The sequence below is a fragment of the Sorex araneus genome, chromosome 3, assembly GCF_027595985.1.
Source record: "Sorex araneus isolate mSorAra2 chromosome 3, mSorAra2.pri, whole genome shotgun sequence".
NCBI classification, from domain to species: Eukaryota; Metazoa; Chordata; class Mammalia; order Eulipotyphla; family Soricidae; genus Sorex; species Sorex araneus.
Genome location: NC_073304.1, coordinates 13,051,264 through 13,073,360, shown reverse-complemented (window position 1 = coordinate 13,073,360; position 22,097 = coordinate 13,051,264). Strand labels below are relative to the sequence as shown.

Genomic DNA, 22,097 nt, shown 5'->3' with positions numbered 1-22,097 from the left:
CTGTGCATCGCCGGGTGTGACCCAAAAAGCAAAAAATAAATAAATAAATAAATAAATAAATAAATAAAAATAAAAGAGAAATTTGACTGAGGTCATAGCTAGTACAGAGGTTAAGGGTTAAGGCACGTGCCTTTTACGCAGTCAACCCTGCTTTGATCTCCACAGTACATAGCCTTCCAACCAATGTCGGGTGTGCACCAAAAACCCAAATTTTTTTTATATCCCATAAATAAACGTAGTCATGCTACATCTGCCCCTCTCCTTCTGACTCATTTTACTCAGCATCATACTCTCCATATCCATCCATTTATAGGCAAGTTTCATGACCTCATTTTCCCTAGCAGCTGTGTAGTTTTCCATTGTATAGATGTACCACAGTTTCTTTGTCCAGTCATCTATTCTCAGACACTCAGGTTGTTTCCAGATTCTGGCTATTATAAAACTAATATCCAAGGCCAGGGAAAATGGGCCAGCAAGACTGGTCAATGGTTAGAAATTACCACAAAAGTGTGGGGATTGGAGGGTAGTTAAGATAGAAGAGAGTCCATTCTGACAACATTAGTTGGAAATGATCACTCTGGACAAGAGCTGAGTAAGTAGGTAAAAGGATATACATGATAACCTTTCAGCATGTGTATTGCAAATCGTAATGCCTAAAATGAGAAAGAGAAAGAGAGAGAAGAGAGGTGCCTGCCATAAAGGCAGACTGGGGTCGAGGATAATATGGGGGTGGGTGGGAGGGAAATGAGGGTCATTGGTGCTGGGAAATTACACTGATGGAAGGATGGAGGGTGTTGGAATGTTGAAAGAACTTGGTTTAAGGTTAGAGTGAAAACACACATTAAGAATTCATCAGTTGAACTGCTCTATCTCATGGTGATTCAATCACTTGTCATCCCATTGATCTTCGATTTGCTCGAGCGGGCGCCAATAAAAATGGTGATTCAATAAAAATTAAAATTAATATTTAAAAAAACAAATATTATTTAATTATGTACTTAAATTGAATTTGAGGGACCAGAGAGATAGCACAGAGATTCATATGCTTGCCTTATATGAGGCTAAGCCCGGTTCAATACCTGGCTGCATAGTTGGCAAGTGCTTACCAGAGTAGCCCTGAGTACTGCCAGGTATGGTCCCAAAAACCAAAGAAAATGTAAGAAGAAGAAATTTTCAACTTAGCTGAGCTAATTGAGTTCAACTGATGAATTCCTTATGTGTGTTTTCACTCTAACCTTAAACCAAGTTCTTTCCAACTGAAGTCTCCCTTGTGTTTCTCTTTGAAAAGCAAAATACTTGATTTGGCTTTGTCTTTTATTAAAACCCACAAGTACTGCATCCACGGTGTTTCATAAGCCTCCTCTGAATCTCAAGCTGCCGTGGATTCTGAGGACAAACTCTTGGCAAAGTGTCAAGACTCAGGATGGCCTGCAGAGGAAAAGATAGTAGCAAACAAATGAATACCTATGGTGGTGATGACAGTCCCAGCAAAGAAAAAGGCACTTCCAAGGTCCCAGTGACTGCTGTTGTTGGAAGAGTTTCCTACTGGACTTACTCCTGCATTGTCAGCGTCAAGGGCATGCTGCAAAAAAAAAAAGTGAGAAAGCAGAGAGTCCATTAAAAAGGGAAAGAAAAATTGAATTACATCCCTGCTCAAGAAACTGCAATGATGTGAGCCAGTCTCTGTGGTGTGAAATGATAGCTCATTGTTGTTTTAATCTGCATCTCCCTGATGATTTGTGACGTAGAGCATTTTCTCATGTATCTTTTAGCCATTCAGATTTCTTCTTTGAGAAAATTTCTGTTCATTTCCATCCCCCATTTTTTGATGGAAAAGGCAGCTCAGATAGAGAAGGGAACACCAAGTAGAAGATGTTGGGAGGACCCATTCCGGTTGAAAGATGCAAACTAAAAGTAGACTATAGACCGAACATGATGGCCATTCAATACCTCTATTGCAAACTACAACACCCAAAAGGAGAGTGAACAAAAGGGAATGCCCTGCCGCAGAGGCAGGGTGGGGTGGTGGGGGATGAGGTGGGGATGGTGAGAGGGATACTGGGATCATTGGTGGAGGTGAATGGGCACTTGTGGAGGGATGGGTAAACAATCACTGTATGAGTGAAATGCAAACATAAAAGTTCATAAATTTGCAACTGTACATCACAGTGATTCTCTAATAAAAAAAAATTTAATAAAAATGAAAAAAGAAAAAAAAAGAAACTGCAATGATCTGAACAGGAGTGGCTAAGTGCCTGAGGGTACGGTCATAAAGTTAAATACTGTGCATCCACTTATTCAAAAAGAAAACTAAGTGAGAGGTTGGGGAGAGAGTTCCTAGGCTAAGCCTCAGTCACCACAGGAGTTGGAAATAGCCCCTGAGTGCTGGCAGGAGTAACCCTAAACAAACCAAAAGAGAAAATAAAGTGAGAGAAGGAAAAAAAAATACATAACAGGGGTCATTAATGTAAAAGATTTAGGCAGAGATTCATGTGATGAGGCACAGATTGTATAAACTGCATATATATTTCAGTGTATAACACAGAAACATAGCTAAGAGGACAGTCGCCCAAAGTGGTCATTCCTAGGAAGCATTTTTTACATTGCTTTCACTCTTCTCTTTTGTGAGAATGTTTTTCATTGTTTTGGAAGTGCAGGGGTTATAATCATTCTGGGTCTTTTCAATCACTCTGGCTCTGCCCATGATTACCTTGAGAACCTTGGGCAAGTTACTGTAACCTCCCTAAGCCCGAACTTCCTCATTTGGAAACCTGAGATCATGCTGTTGGGAGGACTGGACGAGATGACCCATGGAACACGTGGAACTCAAGAGTTAGAGATTCAGAAATAGCAGCCAATTTCATGCCTGTCATTTCACTTCATGCCCTCCAACACACACACACACACACACACACACACACACACACACACACACACACACACACACACACACAGGACCCGCTTAGCCAGAGAACTGTCATGATAGGCTTTGTGGCCTCTGAATGACCGGGCCTCTTCCAGGAACAAGAAACTAGCTCATTTCTGGTAAACAAGGGTGGAGGGTCACAAAGTGTTAACGCAGAAAAAAACAGATGCTTTTGTCAAAGATTAGGTCCCCGGAATGAGATTAGGTCTCCGGAATGTAACTGTCAGGAAGTGGGCTGGATGTTGCAGATCAAAACAACAACAAAAATATGTGTACTCTATAGGTAACAGAAACGTGCTGACTAAAGCCTACTTGCTAGAATGGAAGTACAAGAACTTGCTGAATCTGGTGCTCAGGGTCCTTGTTGAAACTCACAGCGCCAGGCAGATACTTGGATCCCAGCTAGCTGGATCAATAAACCTCGCTCTGTGATTTGCATTATCGGCTCTGTTCTCTGTTCTTGAGGGTCTCCGGACCCTAACAACACACACACACACACACACACACACACACACACACACACACACACACACACACCTACCCATCCTTTGTTTAAAAAACTAACTATAGGGGCTGGAGCGATAGCATAGCCGGTAGGGCATTTGCCTTGCATGTGGCCAACCCGGGTTCGAATCCCAGCATCCCATATGGTCCCCTGAGCACCGCCAGGAGTAATTCCTGAGTGCAAAGCCAGGAGTAACCCCTGTGTATCGCCGGATGTGACCCAAAAAGCAAAAAAAAAAAAAACCTATAATAACTTCTCACTAGTTACTAGATTTGGAGTTCACACACCTTAAAATTCCCCACAAATGGACCACCTTGAAGATTCAATCTCATCTGACACACCTATAATAGACGCCTCCATCCCAGGCAGTTCCCTGAGATGATCACCGTGCATCCTATACCATGGTTCATGCCTCCTCCAAATGCGCCTCTCCTCTAGATCCGGTTTCTGGGAAGCTTGTGCAGATTATCACGAGAACCCTTTAGCATTCCTCCCTGCACTAGCCCCCACCAACCCTGGCCAAGCCAGGGCAGAGAGAGCAGGAAGCACTGTCTTCGCAGCTCAGCCACACACTGTTCAAACAGGTGAGCTGGAGGAGGCGGGGACAGATGCGGGGTTTAGAGAGAAGTGACAGGCCAGCTACTTCCAGACCAACACAAAGAGACTCCATTCCCCGGACAAAGTTACCAGACAAAGCTACCCTCACCCGATGTGGGGGTAGCAAGACTCGCTTAAAGGTTGATATCTGCTTACAGCTATCCTAAATAACATCTATGTAGTGGTTTCCACAAACCAGACTGCAAAAAGAAAAAGTCAGTCACCGTCACTGCGTTATCTCCATGAATGTGGAGTATTTCAAAATCCCTAAACCAAACACGAGCAATCTTCTTCCATAAAGGGTCAGGCTGGAAATGTTTTAGGTTCTGGAACCATCAGTGGTCTTAATCACATATTCTTTGCCTTTGTTTCTTTTTTTTTTCTTTTTGGGTCACACCCAGCGATGCTCAGAGGTTACTCCTGTCTCTGCACTCAGGAATTACTCCTGTAAGTGCTTAGGGGACTATATGGGATGCCAGGGATTGAACCTGGTTCGACCATGTGCAAGGCAAATGCTCTACCCATTGCGCTATGGCTCTAGCCCCTTGCTTTTATTTTAACAAACTTTTTGAATAGGTCAAAACTATTTTAGCCCACAAATTATACTAAAATGGGTTGAGTCTGGGAGACTCAACTAATTAGAGAATAAGGAGAAAAAAATTAATTTGGGGGCCAGGAAAACAGATAAGAGTTAAGGCCCTTGCCTTGCATACTGCCACCCCATCCCCCCGTTCTAACTCCAGCACCACATGACACCCCCCCAAGCACAGAATTGTGAATAGCCCCCTGAACTCAGCTGGATATGGCCCTCCCAGCCCCCACCCATGCCTGAAAAATCACTTCTGTTAAATCTTTAGTTTGTTCATTTCCTTCTCTAAGACCATAAATACTGTCCACCGCTTCCAACATAAATCCTGACACAGAGAATCCAGCTTCACAGAGAATGTACAGGTTGTTTTGCCAGTGGTTTAAATTGGCTTAATTAACCACAATGGCTTATTCATCAGGGGATATGCTCTATTCTGCAGTAGAGGGAAGGACAGATGGTGGGTCCTTTCAGCCGATAAAAATGACCACTTCACTGTGCCGCCCGAGCGCCACCAAAGCAAACCATAAGCTGAAATGCAGCTTCCATCCTCTCTGCCTTTCTGCTCTGCTGACCCCACCTGGAAATAATGCTTTGGGGACAATTCTACACTTGAGTCACTTAGAAGGCTTCAAGCCACACCCTCTATTTCTAATATTTATAACTTCTTTAATGCTGCAGACTTTGAGCCGGGTCAAGTGCCACTGTGCTGAGAGTGGCACAGAAGCATTCTAATCAGAACCAGCACTGCACTTACAAGTACAGAATGGCAGCAGAGGCAAAAGAGATAGTGACATCTATTTTGCCACCAAAAAAAAAAAATCTGAAGATTTCCTCTCACGTCTTTTTTTAATTATGCAATTTATAAATATGTCACATGACATGTGGACCCTCCAGGAAAGTGTTCCTCCATGGAAAGAACAGGAAACTTGTAACAAGTCAGTTCTTGTGTGACAAGTGCTGGAGTGTTCTAACCTTTGAGCCTTCCCACAACTAGTGCGCTATTCAATTTTAATCCTATCTACAACTTGCAAGGGGCTAGAGCGATAGCACAGCGGGTAGGGTGTTTGCCTTGCACGAGGCCGACCTGGGTTCAATTCCTCCGTCCCTCTCAGAGAGCCCGATAAGCTACCGAGAGTATAACGTCCACGCAGCAGAGCCTGGCAAGCTACCCGTGGTATATCTGATATGCCAAAAACAGTAACAGCAAGTCTCACAATGGAGACGTGACTGGTGCCCACTCGAGCAAATCGATAAGCAATGGTATGACAGTAATACAGTGCTACAACTTGCAAGTCAAGGCACCCTCCCTTTAGAGAGAAGGAAGAGGCGTTCAGTAACTTGCCTTAGACCAACAAAAACTGAAATCTAGACTGATTGGCAGAGAGCCCTCGTTTTGCTCCTTCCTCTCCCTGTGGTATGTCAAACACACTCCTCTCCCCACACCCAATGTTTGCTTCCAGTCAGGGATGAGGAGGAAAGACTGAGATCACTTCTTTTTAAAAAAAATTTTCTTGGTTAAAAAAAAAATTGTTTTACATTTTTTGTTTAATGGAGGCACCATGATTTACAAAATTGTTGAGAACTGAGTTTCAGGCAAACAATGTTCCAACTCCAAGCCCACCACCGGTGTCAACTTCCCTCCACCAATGACCCAAAGTCCCCCCCCCCACCTGCCCCCAACTTGTCTCCTTGACAGACACATTTTTAAATTTAATTATTATTTAAAAGAGCTAGTATCTGGGGCTGGGCCGGAGCAATAGCACAGCGGGTAGGGCGTTCGCCTCTCAGCATCCCATATGGTCCCCCAAGCACCGCCAGGAGTAATTCCTGAGTGCAAAGCCAGGAGTAACCCCTGAGCATCTCTGGGTGTGACCCAAAAAGCAAAAAAAAAGAAAAAAAAAGAGCTAGTATCTAAGACATATAAAGCACTCACAAAGACCAACAATGGTTAAACCAATAACCCTATAAAACTGGAAAGTGAAAATTAATTAATAAAATAACAAAATTAATTGTCCAGTGCAGTATCATAGTTTACATAGTACGGAAACCACTGCTTTGTACTTCAGTACTACCACCACATTCCCTCCATCGGTGAGCAAAGATTCTCCACCATTGTCCCCAGTTCCTTCCCCCCCACACCCACTAAGCTTCCTCAGTTAAAGATTCTACTGGTCTTATTCCAGGATTTGTTTCCAGTGAGAGTCTTCAGTGACCTGATCCTCTTGGCAAAGAAAATGAAAGCAACAACAAACAAATGACATCACCTCTAATTAGTCTTTCCCTCCAATGAGTGGAATGGAGACACCAAACTTCGTTTGTCTCATAGAGCTGAAGAAAGCTTAACCGCATTACATGTGAAGTAGCACTGTAGCACTGTCATCCCGTTGTTCATCGATTTGATCGAGCAGGCACCAGTAATGTCTCCATTGTAAGACTTGCTGTTACTGTTTTTGGCATATCGGATATGCCATGGGTAGCTTGCCAGGCTCTGCCATGCAGGTGGGATACTCTCGGTAGCTTGCCAGGCCCTTCGAGAGGGACGGAGGAATCAAACCCAGGTCGGCTGTGTACAAGGCAAACACTCTACCTGCTGTGCTATCGCTCCAGTCCTACATGTGAAGTAAAATAATTAAATACATAAACAAAAAAATGGGAAAAGGTTGACTTTATATCCTTGAGAGGTAAGGAGCAAAGAGACAGAAAAGAAGAAAAGAAAGATGAGGTCAGGGGCATGTAGAAGTGCCATGCCCAGCTGCTGAACTGCCTGGGACTTCTGACAAACAAGTGTCCAGCTTCAATTTGTGTGACATCTATCACATCTCTGTTCCTTCCAATTTATCAGTAAAGTGGGCCATCCATGCAAATTCTGGGAGAAAGCAGCTTTGTGAAACTTAAGTGCAAGGGATCTTGTAGGCATAATGGGGACAGTCAGAGTTAGAACCAGATGGGAAGGAGAGAAATGAGTCAGCAAGCTATGGAGTTGTCAGTAATGGTTTGGAAGAACCAACCCCAATCCTGGAAATTAGGTTTGAGTCTGTCTAGACTGTAAGGGTTAGAAAGATTCCAGAAGCTACCAGAGTTAGTAGGAACCGATCAACTCAGGTTATGTAAATACAGAGAAATCTCACGAATGACTGGACTGCTGTCATTTGAATGACCAGCATCATCATTTTTTAATTTATTTATTTAAAAAAAATTTATTAGTGAATCACCGTGAGGTACAGTTACAAGCTTATAAAATTTCATGTTTGCATCTCATGTATGACCCTCCACCAGTGCCCATTCTCCTCCATCAATGTTCCCAGTATCCCTCCCACCACCCCACCCCAACCCCCACCACCCCACCCTGCCTCTGCAGCAGGGCATTCTCTTTTGTTCTCTCTCCTGTTGGATGTTGTAGTTTGCAACTCGGGTTGAAAGCTGCGTGCCGAAAGTAGACTGTAGACCAAACATGATAGCCACTGAGCATCATCTTTTAACACAAGAACACTTCCGAGGGAGTTTGTTGTTCTGAATTTATTAATTTTCCAAATTATTTTCTAATGGTTTCTATGCTTTGAACTCAAATGAAAATATCATTAAATTAAATGCATCTGCATGTATTTTTCCTCCTCTGCATTCATAATGCAAACATGAAGATAAGCCAGCCCACTGGAAATGTCTCAGCATGCAGATAATGTAATGACGCAACTGAACCCTGGACAGTTTGACTCAAAAGATCAGCTAGAGGGCAGAGAGTCAACCAATTTTATCACTTTCAGCCACAGTCTCAGATGCATTGCCCAGCAGGGGCTCACTTACGTGTTCAACCATTATCAGATCCACAGAGGTTTCGTGAGGATCAAAATAAAATTATGCAAGATGTGGTGTGAGCACTTCAGAGAAAGGGCACTAGAGATCAAAGAGTATGGCTTAATCCCACCCCCTCTGGAATTTTCTTCTTAGCCTTTAATTTGGAATTTCTAGCACTCACCCAGAAAACTAATTCATGAGCAAACGCTTACATCTATAATAAATTAATGAAGGAATGAAAGTAGCATCTTTTCAGGAGTGTGAAAGTAAAGCAATTTATACTTTCAAGCTTGTATCACACAAACAGAAAACAGTAATCCAACTGACAAAAAAAATGACCAATTTATTAAAAATTAAAGAAGGAGAAGGAGTTGAAGGAAGGTGAGATCTAAAAGAATATTTCTTATAGAGAACAGAATGGTGGGTACCAGGACTGGGAGTGAAACACGGGGAGATGTTGGTCAAAAACATTCCAGTTATAAGATGAATCAGTTCTAGGGATCTGATGTATAACAAGGTGAATGTAATTAATAGTATTATATCACACACTTTAAAACTGCTAACAGAGTAGACCTTAATTGTTCTTAGCCAGAAAAAGAAATAGTAATTATGTGGCAGATGCGGGGAATTGCAATTGATTGTTGCAATGTGTAAGTGGATCAAATCAACACAATGAACCCCTTAAGCTTACACAATGTTGTATGTCAATAAGGGAATCAAATGGACACACTGAAATCCTCAAAACCTACACCTTGCTGTGAGTCAGTCAATTGCCAATAAAACTGGAGAAAGTAGAAAAAAGACTCTCTCCCTTTCCACCTCTCTCTTCCTCTCTCTCCTCCCATTTCCCCAAGAGGTAAAAACAGGGGAGTGGGGATCCGGGGAAAGTATGAAGGAAGAGAAAAAGGAGGAAGGTACTGTCCCCTCTGAGCCAGCCCCCTCCCAACGCGACTTCCCCACCCTGCCTTGGTTTAGCCCCACAAGGTGTTGCCCAGCTGCATAAATCCCTGCTCCAGACAGCACGAGGCCCACTCTGTGTTAGCCCAACACCGAGATGAATGATGACCCCAGGGGACCACTAACTGTCTGCAGCTTTTCTCCAATGATCTGTGTGCTCACTGACATCATCGGTTTCTCTATTTTCTTCTGTGGCACCAAGAAGAAAGACAAACAAAGGTGAGGCAATAATCACTCAACTAGCCCGAGATAGGTGGCAGATGACAGCCAATTGGTGCCACAGTCACGGACACTAATGGCGCGGATGATTGTTTGATTTATTGTCTAAAGCAAGATCCTGACAGGATGCACGGGGACTTTGAATCATGATGCCAGGACCACAGTGCAGAAGTAAGGCGGGGGGTGAGTTGTGGGGAAGGGAGGTTACAGCCGCTTTCCCAGGGGCCTCTGCCACTGGGGCAGAAGGAAAGAAGAGCACACACAGGAGGCCCTGAACCTTAGCCTTCTGAGGTAACAGCACTGGGATTATGAATTTAACCTTTAGGCAGATTAAGGCAGGAGGCAGGCATAGTGGCTTCATTGATAAATTTAAAATGAGGGAAGGAAAGCCACAGAGCCTGTGGGACAGAGAAAGGCCTCTTGCAGACTCCGTTCATCACACGCTGAATGGGTCTGTATTGATCCCAAATCCAACAGCAGCATCTGGGCAGCTGCAGCAGATGCATCACAGGCGAGAAGTGTAACTAAGGTATTCATTTGTTGTTAACTTCCCCATCTTAAGAAGTGCTTCACATCGCTACCAATGAAAGCAGTGAGGTGTCACTTCCCAGTGGCAGTAACCTATACTGGAAAGTCTGGAAACAATGGGTGTTGGCAGGAATGCTCTGAGAAAGGAGTCTTCATCCACTGTTGGTGGGAACACCATCTGGGTGAACCTCTAGGGAAAACAGCATGGAGATTTCCTAAAAACTTAAAAATAGAACTTCCGTCATACCCAGCAACCCCGCTCCTTGGCGTCTATCACAAGAGCATAAAAAAACATTAGCTTGGAAAGACAGAAGCACCTCTCTGTCCATTGCAGCATTACTGACAATAACCACGATCTGGAAACATCCCAAGGGACCAATAACAGATGAGTGGATAAGAAAAAAATTGTGACACACACACACACACACACTGGAATGCTACTCAGCTATGAAACAAGCTCTGTTACATTTCACAACAACTTGAATGGAACTGCAGGGTGCCACGCTAAGTGAAGTCACGAGAAGGAGAAAGATACTGAAGGATCTCAGTCACATGTGGAATATAAAGAAACAAAACAAGGGACCAGCCCAGTCCCTGTAGAAGCAATCCCCAGTAGAGGCATTACCAACAGAACTAAGAACTGAGGCTGCCAAAAGGGGGGTAGGCAAGCAGGTGAGAAGGGCCCAGGGATGGATGGTGGCAGAGAAACAGTGGTACTCCAGCAGTGGGTGTGGAGCAGGCGCATCGTAACAGTAAAACATGAAAACACAATTTTTAAAAATCATTTTTTTAAAAAGGAATGACATCTAAGTATTTCACAGTCGCAGAAGTGAATTTTCTGTGGCTAGGACATCAGGTGGTAATGTTATATCCAGGTACAAAGCCACATTATCATACTTCAATGACAGGAAGAGATCTGGCCAGACACTTCTGTGACTGAGTCCCACAATTCAGTACAGAGATGCAGAGAATATGATAAGTAGCTCAATTATTATTACTTTTGTAGCAGAGAAGGTTCTAGAATGAAGTGGAAAATGCTCAACTGTTGGTGATAAACCAGGACATTAGGATGAGCCTCGGATGCTGCCTTGCAAGCCGGAAGCAGAACCGAGGCCCCACTTCACACTGAGTGTGCAAGCTAAAAACTTGTGAGTCTGATGACCTGGAGGAGTGCAGCATGCTCTCATACACCCACCTTGTCATACACTAGCTTGGCAGTACAAGGCAGCAGTTTCCCTCTCTCTTACACATCCTTAATCTGGTTTGACCTTCGAGTATCAGTCTGAGCCTTCTCTTTGCCCTAAGTGTAACCAACCACAAGAATGTGGGAGACGTAATCTGTAAAGCCTACGTGTCCAGTTCCGTATCTTCCTCCGACGTTTTTAATCATAACAACATAGCTTTGACAACATAGCGTTGACAAGACAATGTATACTCTGATGTTCCTTTGGTGAATGCTTATTCTGTAACTGTTTGTACTCTTGGTAGTGAGTCTTTCTCTTGATGACATCATTAGGATGTAACTGATAAAAATTAGAATAAAAGGAGGCCTCTGGCAGTTGCTCTTTGCTTTGAGTCAGACCAAGCCTTGGCCCTCCGTGCTCTTTACATTCCTCTGAGTGTCTTATCTCCATGCCTCCGACCAATTGATCAATCACTTCATGCAACACAACCTGTGTAAGATATCCTACACCTCTGAGTCTCCGTTTTCTCATCATGGAGAAGCCCTTCCTCACAAAGCTATTGCCAGAATGTTTGAATGTGCACATGAGTTTCAGGGGTGTGCCTTGTTATTTTATATATTAGAGAATTCCTAACAACAAGAATGCTGCTCAGCACTGACTAACATACAGATTACCTCAGTTAACTCTCCTAGTGTCCCTGGGACATGACATGTCTACTGTCTCTGGGGAACCATGAGAGACCCTTGCCCAGGGTCACATACCTACTACATGGCAAAGCTAATAAGGAGGTGCCATGGGAATTCTCAGTGGGAGCCAGTTACCCTGAAACTGGAGAACAGCTTCTCTCCACCCACTGTGAGCTTTCTTTCCATCACAGAGACCCTCAGGCCCAATTTCCCACCTCTGGGAATAACAGGCTTCCCCCACCTCCCCCCCAACCCCAAGCTGGATCACTTATATGTCCACAGGAGGTGAGGGGTGAATAGAATGGGATGGGGTTGGGGAGTGATGGTGCCTTCATCTCCTCTGGCCAGGGGAGCCAAGGTAGGGGTGATGCTTGGGGTGGACTGTCACATGACCTCAGCGTATTCTGCAAATAAACACTCACAAAAATCTGACCAGACCATAAAAGAGGCAAAGAGAATGGCCCTTCAGTGCATGGTGAATATTGTGATGGTGTTTATTTTCCTGCTAACCTAAGTATTCAGTTATGAGCAAATATTAACCTTTCCTCAGGTTTCCATGGGAGGGGGAGGGCAGGGAGGGCAGGCAGCAGGTTGTTATCAGAACTTTACATCCTAGTTATGAATCTGAGTTAAGGCCACTGGCAGGATGGATAGGGAAGTGAACGGGTGCAAGGAATAAGAGAGAGGAGAAGGTGCACTGAACCATATTTCCAGGTACCTAAACAGCTTTTCTAGTAGCCACAGGTCAGTTGCTGAGTGGGCAGGGTGGCAGGGGGTTCTAAAATAAATTCACTACTGGTTAAAGAAACTATGGTACATCTACACAATGGAATACTACGCAACCGCTAGGAAAAATGAAGGCATGAAATTCGCTTATAACTGAATAGACGTGAAGAATATCATGCTGCGTGAAATGAGTCAGAAGGAGAGGGACAGACATAGAATGACTGTGCTCATTTGTGGAACGTAATAAAAGCATAGTATGAGATTAATACCCAAAGATAGTAGAAATAAGGGCCAGGAGTTATTGGTCCACAGTTAGAAGCCTGCCTCAAGTGCTGAGGGAGAAAAGAGTTGAGATCAAGAAGGGACCACAGTGACAATGATAGTGAAAATGACCGCTCTGGATAATAACTGCATGCTGAAAGTAGGTAAAGAGACATACACAATAACCTCTCAGTACCTGCATTGCAAACCATAGTGCTCAAAAGGAGAGAGAGAGAGAAAGAAGAAAAGTGCCTGCAATAAAGGCAGGCGGGGGGTTGTGGAGGATTATGGTGGGAGGGAAACTGGGGACACTGGTGATGAGAAATTTACACTGGTGGAGGGATGGGTGTTGGAACACTGTATGACTGAAACCCAACCATGAACAGCTTTGTAACTGTATCTCACAGTGATTCAGTCATCAATTTTTAAATATTATTAAAATAATTTCAATAATAATTAGAATAATAATAATTTTAATAAAATAAATCTATTAGTGTTTGGGCAGTCAGTCATAACTAATATATCTGAATATTGTCCTATGAAACCAGACATAGCTCTCTTACTCTCTGACTCTATAGCCAATGCCCTTCTATTTTATAAACTATGAGGAAATAACCAGGTTTGCTAAGGAATTAGAGATGCATGTATATAGTTCTGGAAAGATCAATAAACATTCAGACTAACTAACTGTCTCCCTTTCATCTCAGTCTGGACTCTGCCCCTAAGAATGAATAACAAATTTGCCAAGCAATGTTGAAACATGCCTGGTACTGAGGAGAATGTTCAATTCCTGCCTCACTCTCTCCACACTTGAGATTACACCTATCAAAGATGACTTGCTCCAATTTTTGTGCCAGGGGCCGGGGAGCATAAAGAGGCATATGAATTTCTACTGGATTACAAAACCAGCTACCGGAATTCTGATTCATTGCAGTGTGAGCTATGTCAAAGATTCCAATTCATTCCTTTGTCAGTGCATTGGAAAGAGCCAGGAATTCGATAGATGATTCATAACATCATGAAAAAAAGATGCTTCTGCCCTTTTCTTTCTATTGGAGCTGTTTACTTGGACTCCGGCTGGCTCCTGAGTGCTTAATACTAACTCCAAACTGAGATTCACTTCCTGTGGCCCCTTAGAAAACGTGTCAGCACCTATGAATGTCACCCCTTTCAAATGTATATTTTGACGAGGGGGCAGGGAGGAAAGTGGAGCATCCCAGGGACTATCAAGACAGTTCTTGAATACACATCAACATAATCACAGTGACAAGCAATCTGCCCTCTTATCTCATTCAACACTCAAAAAAAAGCTTCCAGATTTTATTCTTAATTTAATTCAATCATAAATCTTACTCTCATTCTCATTTTACAAATGAGACAAACAAAAACAGAAGTCACTTGTCCACAGTTGTAGTGCGGAGTGGCAGAACATGACTGACAGCTCATTTTTTCAGGGATCAGGGACATATCTCAGCAGTGGAATTTTAGTTGCCTTGGCACATGTGAGGTTCTGGGTTTGACTCCTGGTGCTACAAAGAATGTCTAATACCACAAGTCAGTTCGTTTAACACTAGCCTTCTTCCATCTCCTGTAACTTGCCAACATATCTCCAAAGTTTATCTGTTATGTCCCCTTCTTTCACCTAAGAAGCGATACTATAGAGAAGAGGAATTTGTACTTCCAGTTCTTGTTTTTCAAAGAGTGAAGGGTTAAACTCTCACTTACTCAATACAGTTAAACTGCATCAGAAAGCTTCCCATCTCTTCTGGCCATTTCCACTAAGAAGGAAGGGAACAAAACGTTCTCAGCAGATATTGATAAACTGCTCTGAACTGTAGACCTAAATAATAGCTCCTGTGTTAAGATTTTAAATGAACTCCACTGACCCAGCCTCAAGTGGTAAAGTGTGTGTGTGTGTGTTGTTGTTGTTGTTGTTGTTGCATCTTTGGGGTGTTTTTTTTTTGTTTTGGTTTTTTCAGTATGGGAGTTTTCTTTAGGAACATTGAATTCTCATCCGCAAATTCATTTCCCCAGTGGCATGCCAATTTCCATTAGCTCTTTAATTTCTGGTTTAAAAGCTTTAGATTTCCTTTTATAAATAGTGATGGACTCAACAGTCTCAGGGATTTAATCAAAATATTAATAATAAGAAGAAAATGGAGATCTGCGGTGACAATCTAGGAATGGCAAGCTCCATTTTACATGCATTGAATATTGGTCCTGTGTGATCACTTTCCTGGGCCCTGAGAAAGGATGATGTCCTGCTGAGCTGCAGGAGCTGTGTCCTTGGACACAAGGAACCTGAACCAGCACTCACCAAGAGTAAGAGGGGAAGGGCTGGAGCAATAACACAGGAGGTAGGGCACTTACCTTGTATGCGGCCAACCCAGGTTTAATTACCAGCAACCCATATGGTCCCCCAAGAATCTCCAGGAGTAATTCCTGAGTGCAGAGCTAAGAGTAACTCTGGTGCATCGCCAGGTATGATCCAAAAAGAAAACAAAAAGAGTCACGGGGGAGAGAAGGAGGTCTATATGACTCTGCACTTAAATTCACTCTAGGATTTCCACAAGCTCTTACATGAAAGTCTCAAGTGCCATGCTTTCTATATAGCTTTTTGGGTCCTAAATATACCAAGCTCTGGGAGCTAGAGTCACTAGGAAAACCTTTTCATGCATCAAGAAGACAGAAAGATTTTTTTGAGGGCAGTACTTTTGACAACCAGAGCAAAAAGGAAAGAACTTCTATTGCACAGCCATGTACTTTCTGCTTTGCTTCTGTAAAGGTTCTAAAGGAAGAATTCTTGGTCTGAAAAAGTACAGAAATCGCACCATTCATTCTGCAAACCATATCAGTTGTGATGCCAGACATAAGGGATTAACTGATAGAAGACACACAAACTCAAACTCAAAAGACAAACAGTCATGGCAAGGAAAGAGAGAAAAGAATGATGGTCGTTTCACAACCTAAATAGTATAAAGACAAAGGTAGGTATTTTATGCCATGGACTAAGGAGTTAGGTCCAGAAGACTCACCCTAGTACTTGAGTGTCAGTATCTCTAAGAATGAATCAGTTCAGAATTCAAGGCAAGTGCCAGAGTGATAGCACAGAAGGTAAGGTGCTTGCCTTGCATGGGTCCAACCCTGGATTTGATTCCTAGCACCATATACAATCCACCAAGCACCGCCAGGGGTCACTTCTGAGCAGAAAGCTAGGAATGGCCCCTGAACACCTCCAGGTGTTCCGCAAAACAAAATAATAAAGAAACTAAAAGAAAAAATAAATCCATAGCAAAGCACCTATGAGAGTATCGTACTTGGCGGGAGGATGGAAGATCAATTCAGAACTATCCCCAACACCCTTTGGGTTTATACGAGCGACCACGATGATAATAAAGTGGTCAAATTCTATCTCCCTACTGCTTGAGACATAACCATTACCGCATAGTGCTAATAGGATAAAATCTAACATCAGACTCGGTAGCTTGGTCCCTGCCTGCACAACTTCCTTTGCTAACTGACCACCAGCCATAATATCATCTCTTCTCCAGGTCCTCATTATCCCAAGCATTTTTTCACTCTTGAGCCCAAAATTCACAACCTCAGCCGGGTAGCCCCATTCTACCATCTAAGCGCTCCTGCCCACATTCCTGTAGCTCCGGCCCACTCTAATCTGCTGCATTCTTCCTGGTTTCACTCACACTTATCTGTGCAATTATATGCATAAAGTGTATCTCTTTACATATGGGGAGAGTGACGATATATTGTCTCTCAAACGAGGAGACTCTGAGAAAGAAAGACAAGTTATTACTAAGTACTCAGGAAACCAAAGATTTTGGTCATCCTGAACACAGACTTTAATGCAGGAATAGTCTTGCATTTACAGCCCCCAAGACTTTGCAGGGGGTCTGGCACAGAGCAAGCAATTAATAAATGTGTTGAGTGACCCCGAGTGAGTGAAGGCTAAACAAAGAGATGGTAAATGACACAGCCTTGGGAAATGCTTGGGCTTCATGCAAATGAACCAACATCTTCTGCTTCTGGAGGGAAAGGGTAGGCTGTTGCAGACTCTCCCTTATCTGCAAAAGAGCAGCTTCGGTCACCATGACAACCTCAAAGGTCCGTCGTGCCCTGGACCAGCACATAGTACCCAACCCTTTCAAGCAGCTGCTTTTATCTTAAATTAAATCCTCCTGGACCAGAGTACTGAGGGGGTCAGTCCCAAAAAGCACGAAATGAGTCACCATTCCTGAAATGGTCCAAAGCTCGGTCTTGGCCTGGATGTTCTCTGTACATTGCATCAATCCTGGGGCTAAATGAGAAGGGAGCTTTATGAGAAGGGAGCTTTACGGAGCCCAGGAGGGAAAGAAACATTGACTCGCACCTCCACCAACACTCCAGTTCAGTGGATTTCCTCTTGGTCAGGATGAACATGTCTTCATTCAACTCTGCCCTCTTAAGTCAAGGTGGTCTCCTTCATGTTGTTTCAGGCCTCAAACGTCGCAACAGCAATCCCATCACCAGAATGACCTTCCTTCCACCAATGTTCTCAGTTCTCACCCACCGCCCCAGTCTGCCCCCTTGCAGGCACAAAATTACTTCCTATTACTTGTTACAACACAAAGGCAAGTGGAATTATGAAAACTTAGATGAGTAAAAGTCAATTTGTGATCACTGTTACATCTTACAATGTTGTCACTAAAGTCAGTGAGGATTTACTGAAGCAACAGAAAACGAGAGCCAGGTCTTGGGAGTCAGAGAGATCCAGATTCCACATCCACTTTTTCACTAGCTCATGGTGAGAGCTAGCGAGCTCATGAATCAGAAGCAGGTGACCTAGACTCTGAGGCTCAGGAAGCCGCCTCGCCTGGGAAGCTGCATGTTGTTAGCGCCTGATGAATGCCACAGAACTACAGTCATCAAGCACCGCCTGGCACCAAAGGACTGAGCCAATTAGCAGAGGACAAAAGTCCCTGAGATCAGAAAGTGAAAAGCAGGAGCCGTGGTACAGGTACCAGAAAAAAGTGACCCAACTGAGGAAGAAAAGGGTGACCTAGTAGGATCAGATGGAATCTAGGAAGATTCCAGACCCAGTCCAGACCTGGAATAAAAGCATCAGGTTTTCATCGAAGTAACTACCTGACTAGAAGGTCCTGTTTTTAGGGTAAGAAACATTCTGGGGCTGGGAATATTAGTGGGGGGAAGGTCACACTGGTGGTGTTGGAACACTAAATGCTTGAAACAACTGTAGAATGAACAACTTTGTAACTCACGATGTTTTTAATAAAAATTAATAAATAGGGGGCTGGAGCAAGTAGGGCATTTGCCTTGCACTCAGCAGACCTGGGTTGGATTCCCAGCATTCCAGATGGTCCCCCAAGCATCGCCAGGAGTGTGACCCAAAAAGCAATATATATATATATATATATATATATAACAATTTTTAAAAAGAAACATTCTAGGGCCAGCACTGTAGTAAGTCTCGGCAGGGATGGGGGTGGGGTCAGCCTTCAAGGCAGTGAGGTAACTTGCTCACTCTCAGGAGATCACCCCAAGCTTCCCCGGGGATGCTCTCCCATAAGAGAAAAATCCTTGCTTGTGCAACTTCTAGGTGGAAAAGTCCAGATCTTCCCTGAATATTAGACCCACTCCCCAAACATCCTCACCCTCCAGAAACACAACTATTACCCAGAGGAAGCCACAATCAGCCACTTTAGGGTTTCAGAGAAGACTTTCTGGGTATTACATAGCTAAGACTTCACAACCTGGAAAAACACAGCAATTCCGGATGGAGACAGCGGTTGCTTCCCATGAGTCAGGGTGTTCCTGCTGAGTCAGAGAAGCTGAATCATGGTTTTGTTCTTTGGAAATTCTAGGAGCTGAGTGTTGGATTGTTTTCTCGGGACAAGTCAGGACAAAAAGTTTCTATAGCACTTGTCTGCTACCGGGGAAATAAGTCCTCATGGCATGTGACTGCATCGAAGATAAAGAAGTTCTTAGGGGCTGGAGAGATAGTACAGTGGGTAAGGCACTTGCTTTGCACAAGACCAACCCAAGTTTGATCCCCAACACCCCCAAACTACACCAGGAATCCTTAAGTACAGAGTCAGAAGCAAGTCCTGAGCAGAGCCAGGTGTAACCCCCCACAACCCCTGCCGCCAAAAAAATAATAGTAGTACTTAGGATGGAATGACTTTCAGATCAAGTTCATGGACACATCCATGACTTTAAGTCTGATGACTTCAAAAGATCATTCGATTCATTCTTTACCAAAGAAGTGCAAACACAGCAACTATGTTTTTCATTGCCAATTGAGCCTCTTGCCCATGCTTCACCTGGGAGAAGAAGGTATCAAGAATTATTCCCGTAATGCCAGCTACCTGCCAGGGAGTCCATGAGGCCTTTACCTCACCCTCTCCTAACATTCCAAGTGAGAGGCACTGTCCCCTCACTTTAACAGAAGGAAGAGCTTGTCTTCAGTGGTATAAGGGACCAAGTTGACCTGACTCTAACACCCTACCCCTTCTCCAACCTGCCCCTACCTTCTTTGAAAATATAAATGACATTGGGGATACAAAAGCTTCCCATCAGATAGCCCAAGTTTCCCAAATAATTTCTCTTACTCCCTCCAGTACTGTCCTTGGAGAAAATAAGGGAAAATCCTATGGTAAAGCAGGTATATTCATCAAGGACACAATGAGCAGCCTTGCACAACGGCTATACATAGGGGTCCCGGAGTCTGGCTTCCCCGGGTTCTATTGCAAGTTCAACTACCTATCCACTGTGAGGCCTTGAACCAGTGACTACTGGTTAGAATATACTTGTCTGGACCAGAGAGACAGTACAGGGGTTAAAGTGTTTGCTTTGCATGCGTCCAGCCCTGGTTCTATCCCGGGCCCCAACACAGAGGTGGGAGCAATCCCTGAGTGTTGCAGTGGCCACAAAACCAAATAGAAAAGAAGTAACTTGCTCATCTATAAAAATGGAATGAAGACAGGACCTATCTGCAGACATATTGCAGGGGTTAAAAGAGCTGAAGGATGAAAGTGTATAGAATGGCTATCTAGAGGAAAGTAAAGCACCAGTAAGTGGCAGCTATTATTCATGATTACAACAGCTCCGAGGGAAGTCTCCCTGTTCCACTCATCGGCAGGCCCCCCTCCCACATGGTCTCAGGGGAGAGATTCTAGAGATGGATGGATCCGTGTCCTCCACAGGCTCCAATGCAGAGCCAAGCGTGGGCTAAGTGGCTTGTCCCACAGCATCGAGTGAGGAAAAACTGAGCTCCCCTCCTTGGGATGGGAGCTGGAGGGAAAGAGCATCAGGCACAGAAGACACCTTGAATCAAGGGTCACCCCCATTGTCCTGGACACCTGCTTCTTGGAGGCTGCTTGAGCTTTCTGAGGGTGCCTGAAATACGTCTCAAACCCTGGTTCTATGGCAATGCAGGTATATTCATCAAGGACTCAGTGAACAGCCTTGGACAATGATTAAACAGAGGGGTCCCGGAGCCTGGCTTCCCCGGGTTCCAATGCAAGTTCAACTGCGTATCCACTGCAATGCCTTGAACTTACTGGTAGAGAATATACTTGTCTGGACAGAGAGACAGTATAGTACAGAAAGTATTTGGCAAATTTGGGCTATCTGATGGGAGGCTTTAAACATCATTTATGTTTTCAACTGGAGCGATAGCACAGTGGGTAGAGCGTTTGCCTTGCATGCAGCCGACCCAGGTTTGATTCATCCTTCCATCTCAGAGACCCTGGCAAGCTACAGTGAGTATCCCGCCTGCACGGCAGAGCCTGGCAAGCTACCCGTGGCATATCCGATATGCCAAAAACAGTAACAATAAGTCTCACAATGAGACATTACTGGTGCCCGCTCGAGGAAATAGATGAACAACGGAATGACAGTGCTACGGTGCTGTATGTTTTCAAAGGAAAGGGCAGGTTGGGGAAGGGGCAGAGTGTTAGAGTCAGGTCAACTTGGTCCCTTATGCCACTGAAGACAGACTCCTCCCTCTCTTAAAATGAGGGACAGTGTCTCTCACTAGGAATATTAGAAGGAAAGGGTGAGGTAAAGGCCTCAGGGACTGCCTGGCAGGTAGCTGGCATTATGGAAGTAATTCTTGGTCCCTTCTCCCAGGTGAAGCGCGGGCAGGAGGCTGAATTGACAATGAAAAAACATAGGTGAGCAACGCCAGGGAGCCAAGCTTGCTGGCGCCAGCCCCAGAGTTTATATGATAAATATGAGGTTGCGTGTCCCTGCAAAGCTCGGGATAAGGATGATGATCCAGGTGGCCTGGATAGCTCATCAAAATGGAATCAAACTGCCACCTCGCTTTCGTGAAGCCATGCGGTAAAAACACAACACCGTGTCATCAGCTCCCCACTTGGCACTGGGGGTGAGGGGGCACCAACTGTAAGGGGACTTCCCAGTAGAAGAAAGTCAACATCCATCAATTAGCAAGGTTAGTAAAAGGGGGTCGGGAGATGGTTCAAACTGCTTGGGGAATGTTCTGTGTGCAGGAGGCCTGGTTAGATCATGGCACTGCACAGTCCCCTTGGGGGACTAAGCAGCTCCTGAGCACTTCTAGCTGTGGTGCAAACCCCACCCCCACAGCCACTATACACTGGAACATACACAAAAGAAAAGTTAAGAAAGCTTTCAGGGGATGGATCAATAGCACAGGAAGTAGGGCATTTGCCTTGCATGCGGCCAAACCAGGTTTGATTCCCAGCATCCCATATGGTTCCAAGCACCTCCAGGAGTAATTTCTGAGTTCATGAGCCAGGAATAACCCCTGTGCATTGCTGGGTGTGACCCAAAGAGGAAAAAAAAAAAGCAGAAAGAAAGCTTTCATCCTGTTTCCTTTAGCAGAATCCCAGGATGCACATAGTAGGGGCTTTCTGGTCTCATTTGTTCCTCATTTCCCTACCAATGACAACAGCTAGGGTTTCCACTTCATGCTTAGGGCACTCCAGCAGGCAGACGCTATGACCACAATCTCCACTGGACAGAGGGGAAACTGAGAGGCCACCCATCGGAAATGTGTCGTGTTCAGGTTAATTTTGTTGAATTCTCACTTAATCCAACCCCTTTGCTATTGCTTAGCATCTAGTGGTTG

At 44.2% G+C, this 22,097-nt stretch overlaps 1 protein-coding gene across 4 annotated transcripts in view; it reads right to left on the bottom strand.

The window, feature by feature from the left end:
• KCNK10 (potassium two pore domain channel subfamily K member 10) overlaps nt 1-22,097 on the bottom strand; it is a 173,788-nt gene that overhangs the window by 64,454 nt on the left and 87,237 nt on the right. For all 4 annotated transcript variants that reach the window (XM_055132987.1, XM_055132989.1, XM_004610244.2 and 1 more), the window contains exon 3: nt 1,465-1,582. In XM_055132987.1, coding sequence (XP_054988962.1) covers nt 1,465-1,582 — 118 coding nt within the window. The remainder of the gene's footprint in view (nt 1-1,464; nt 1,583-22,097) is intronic.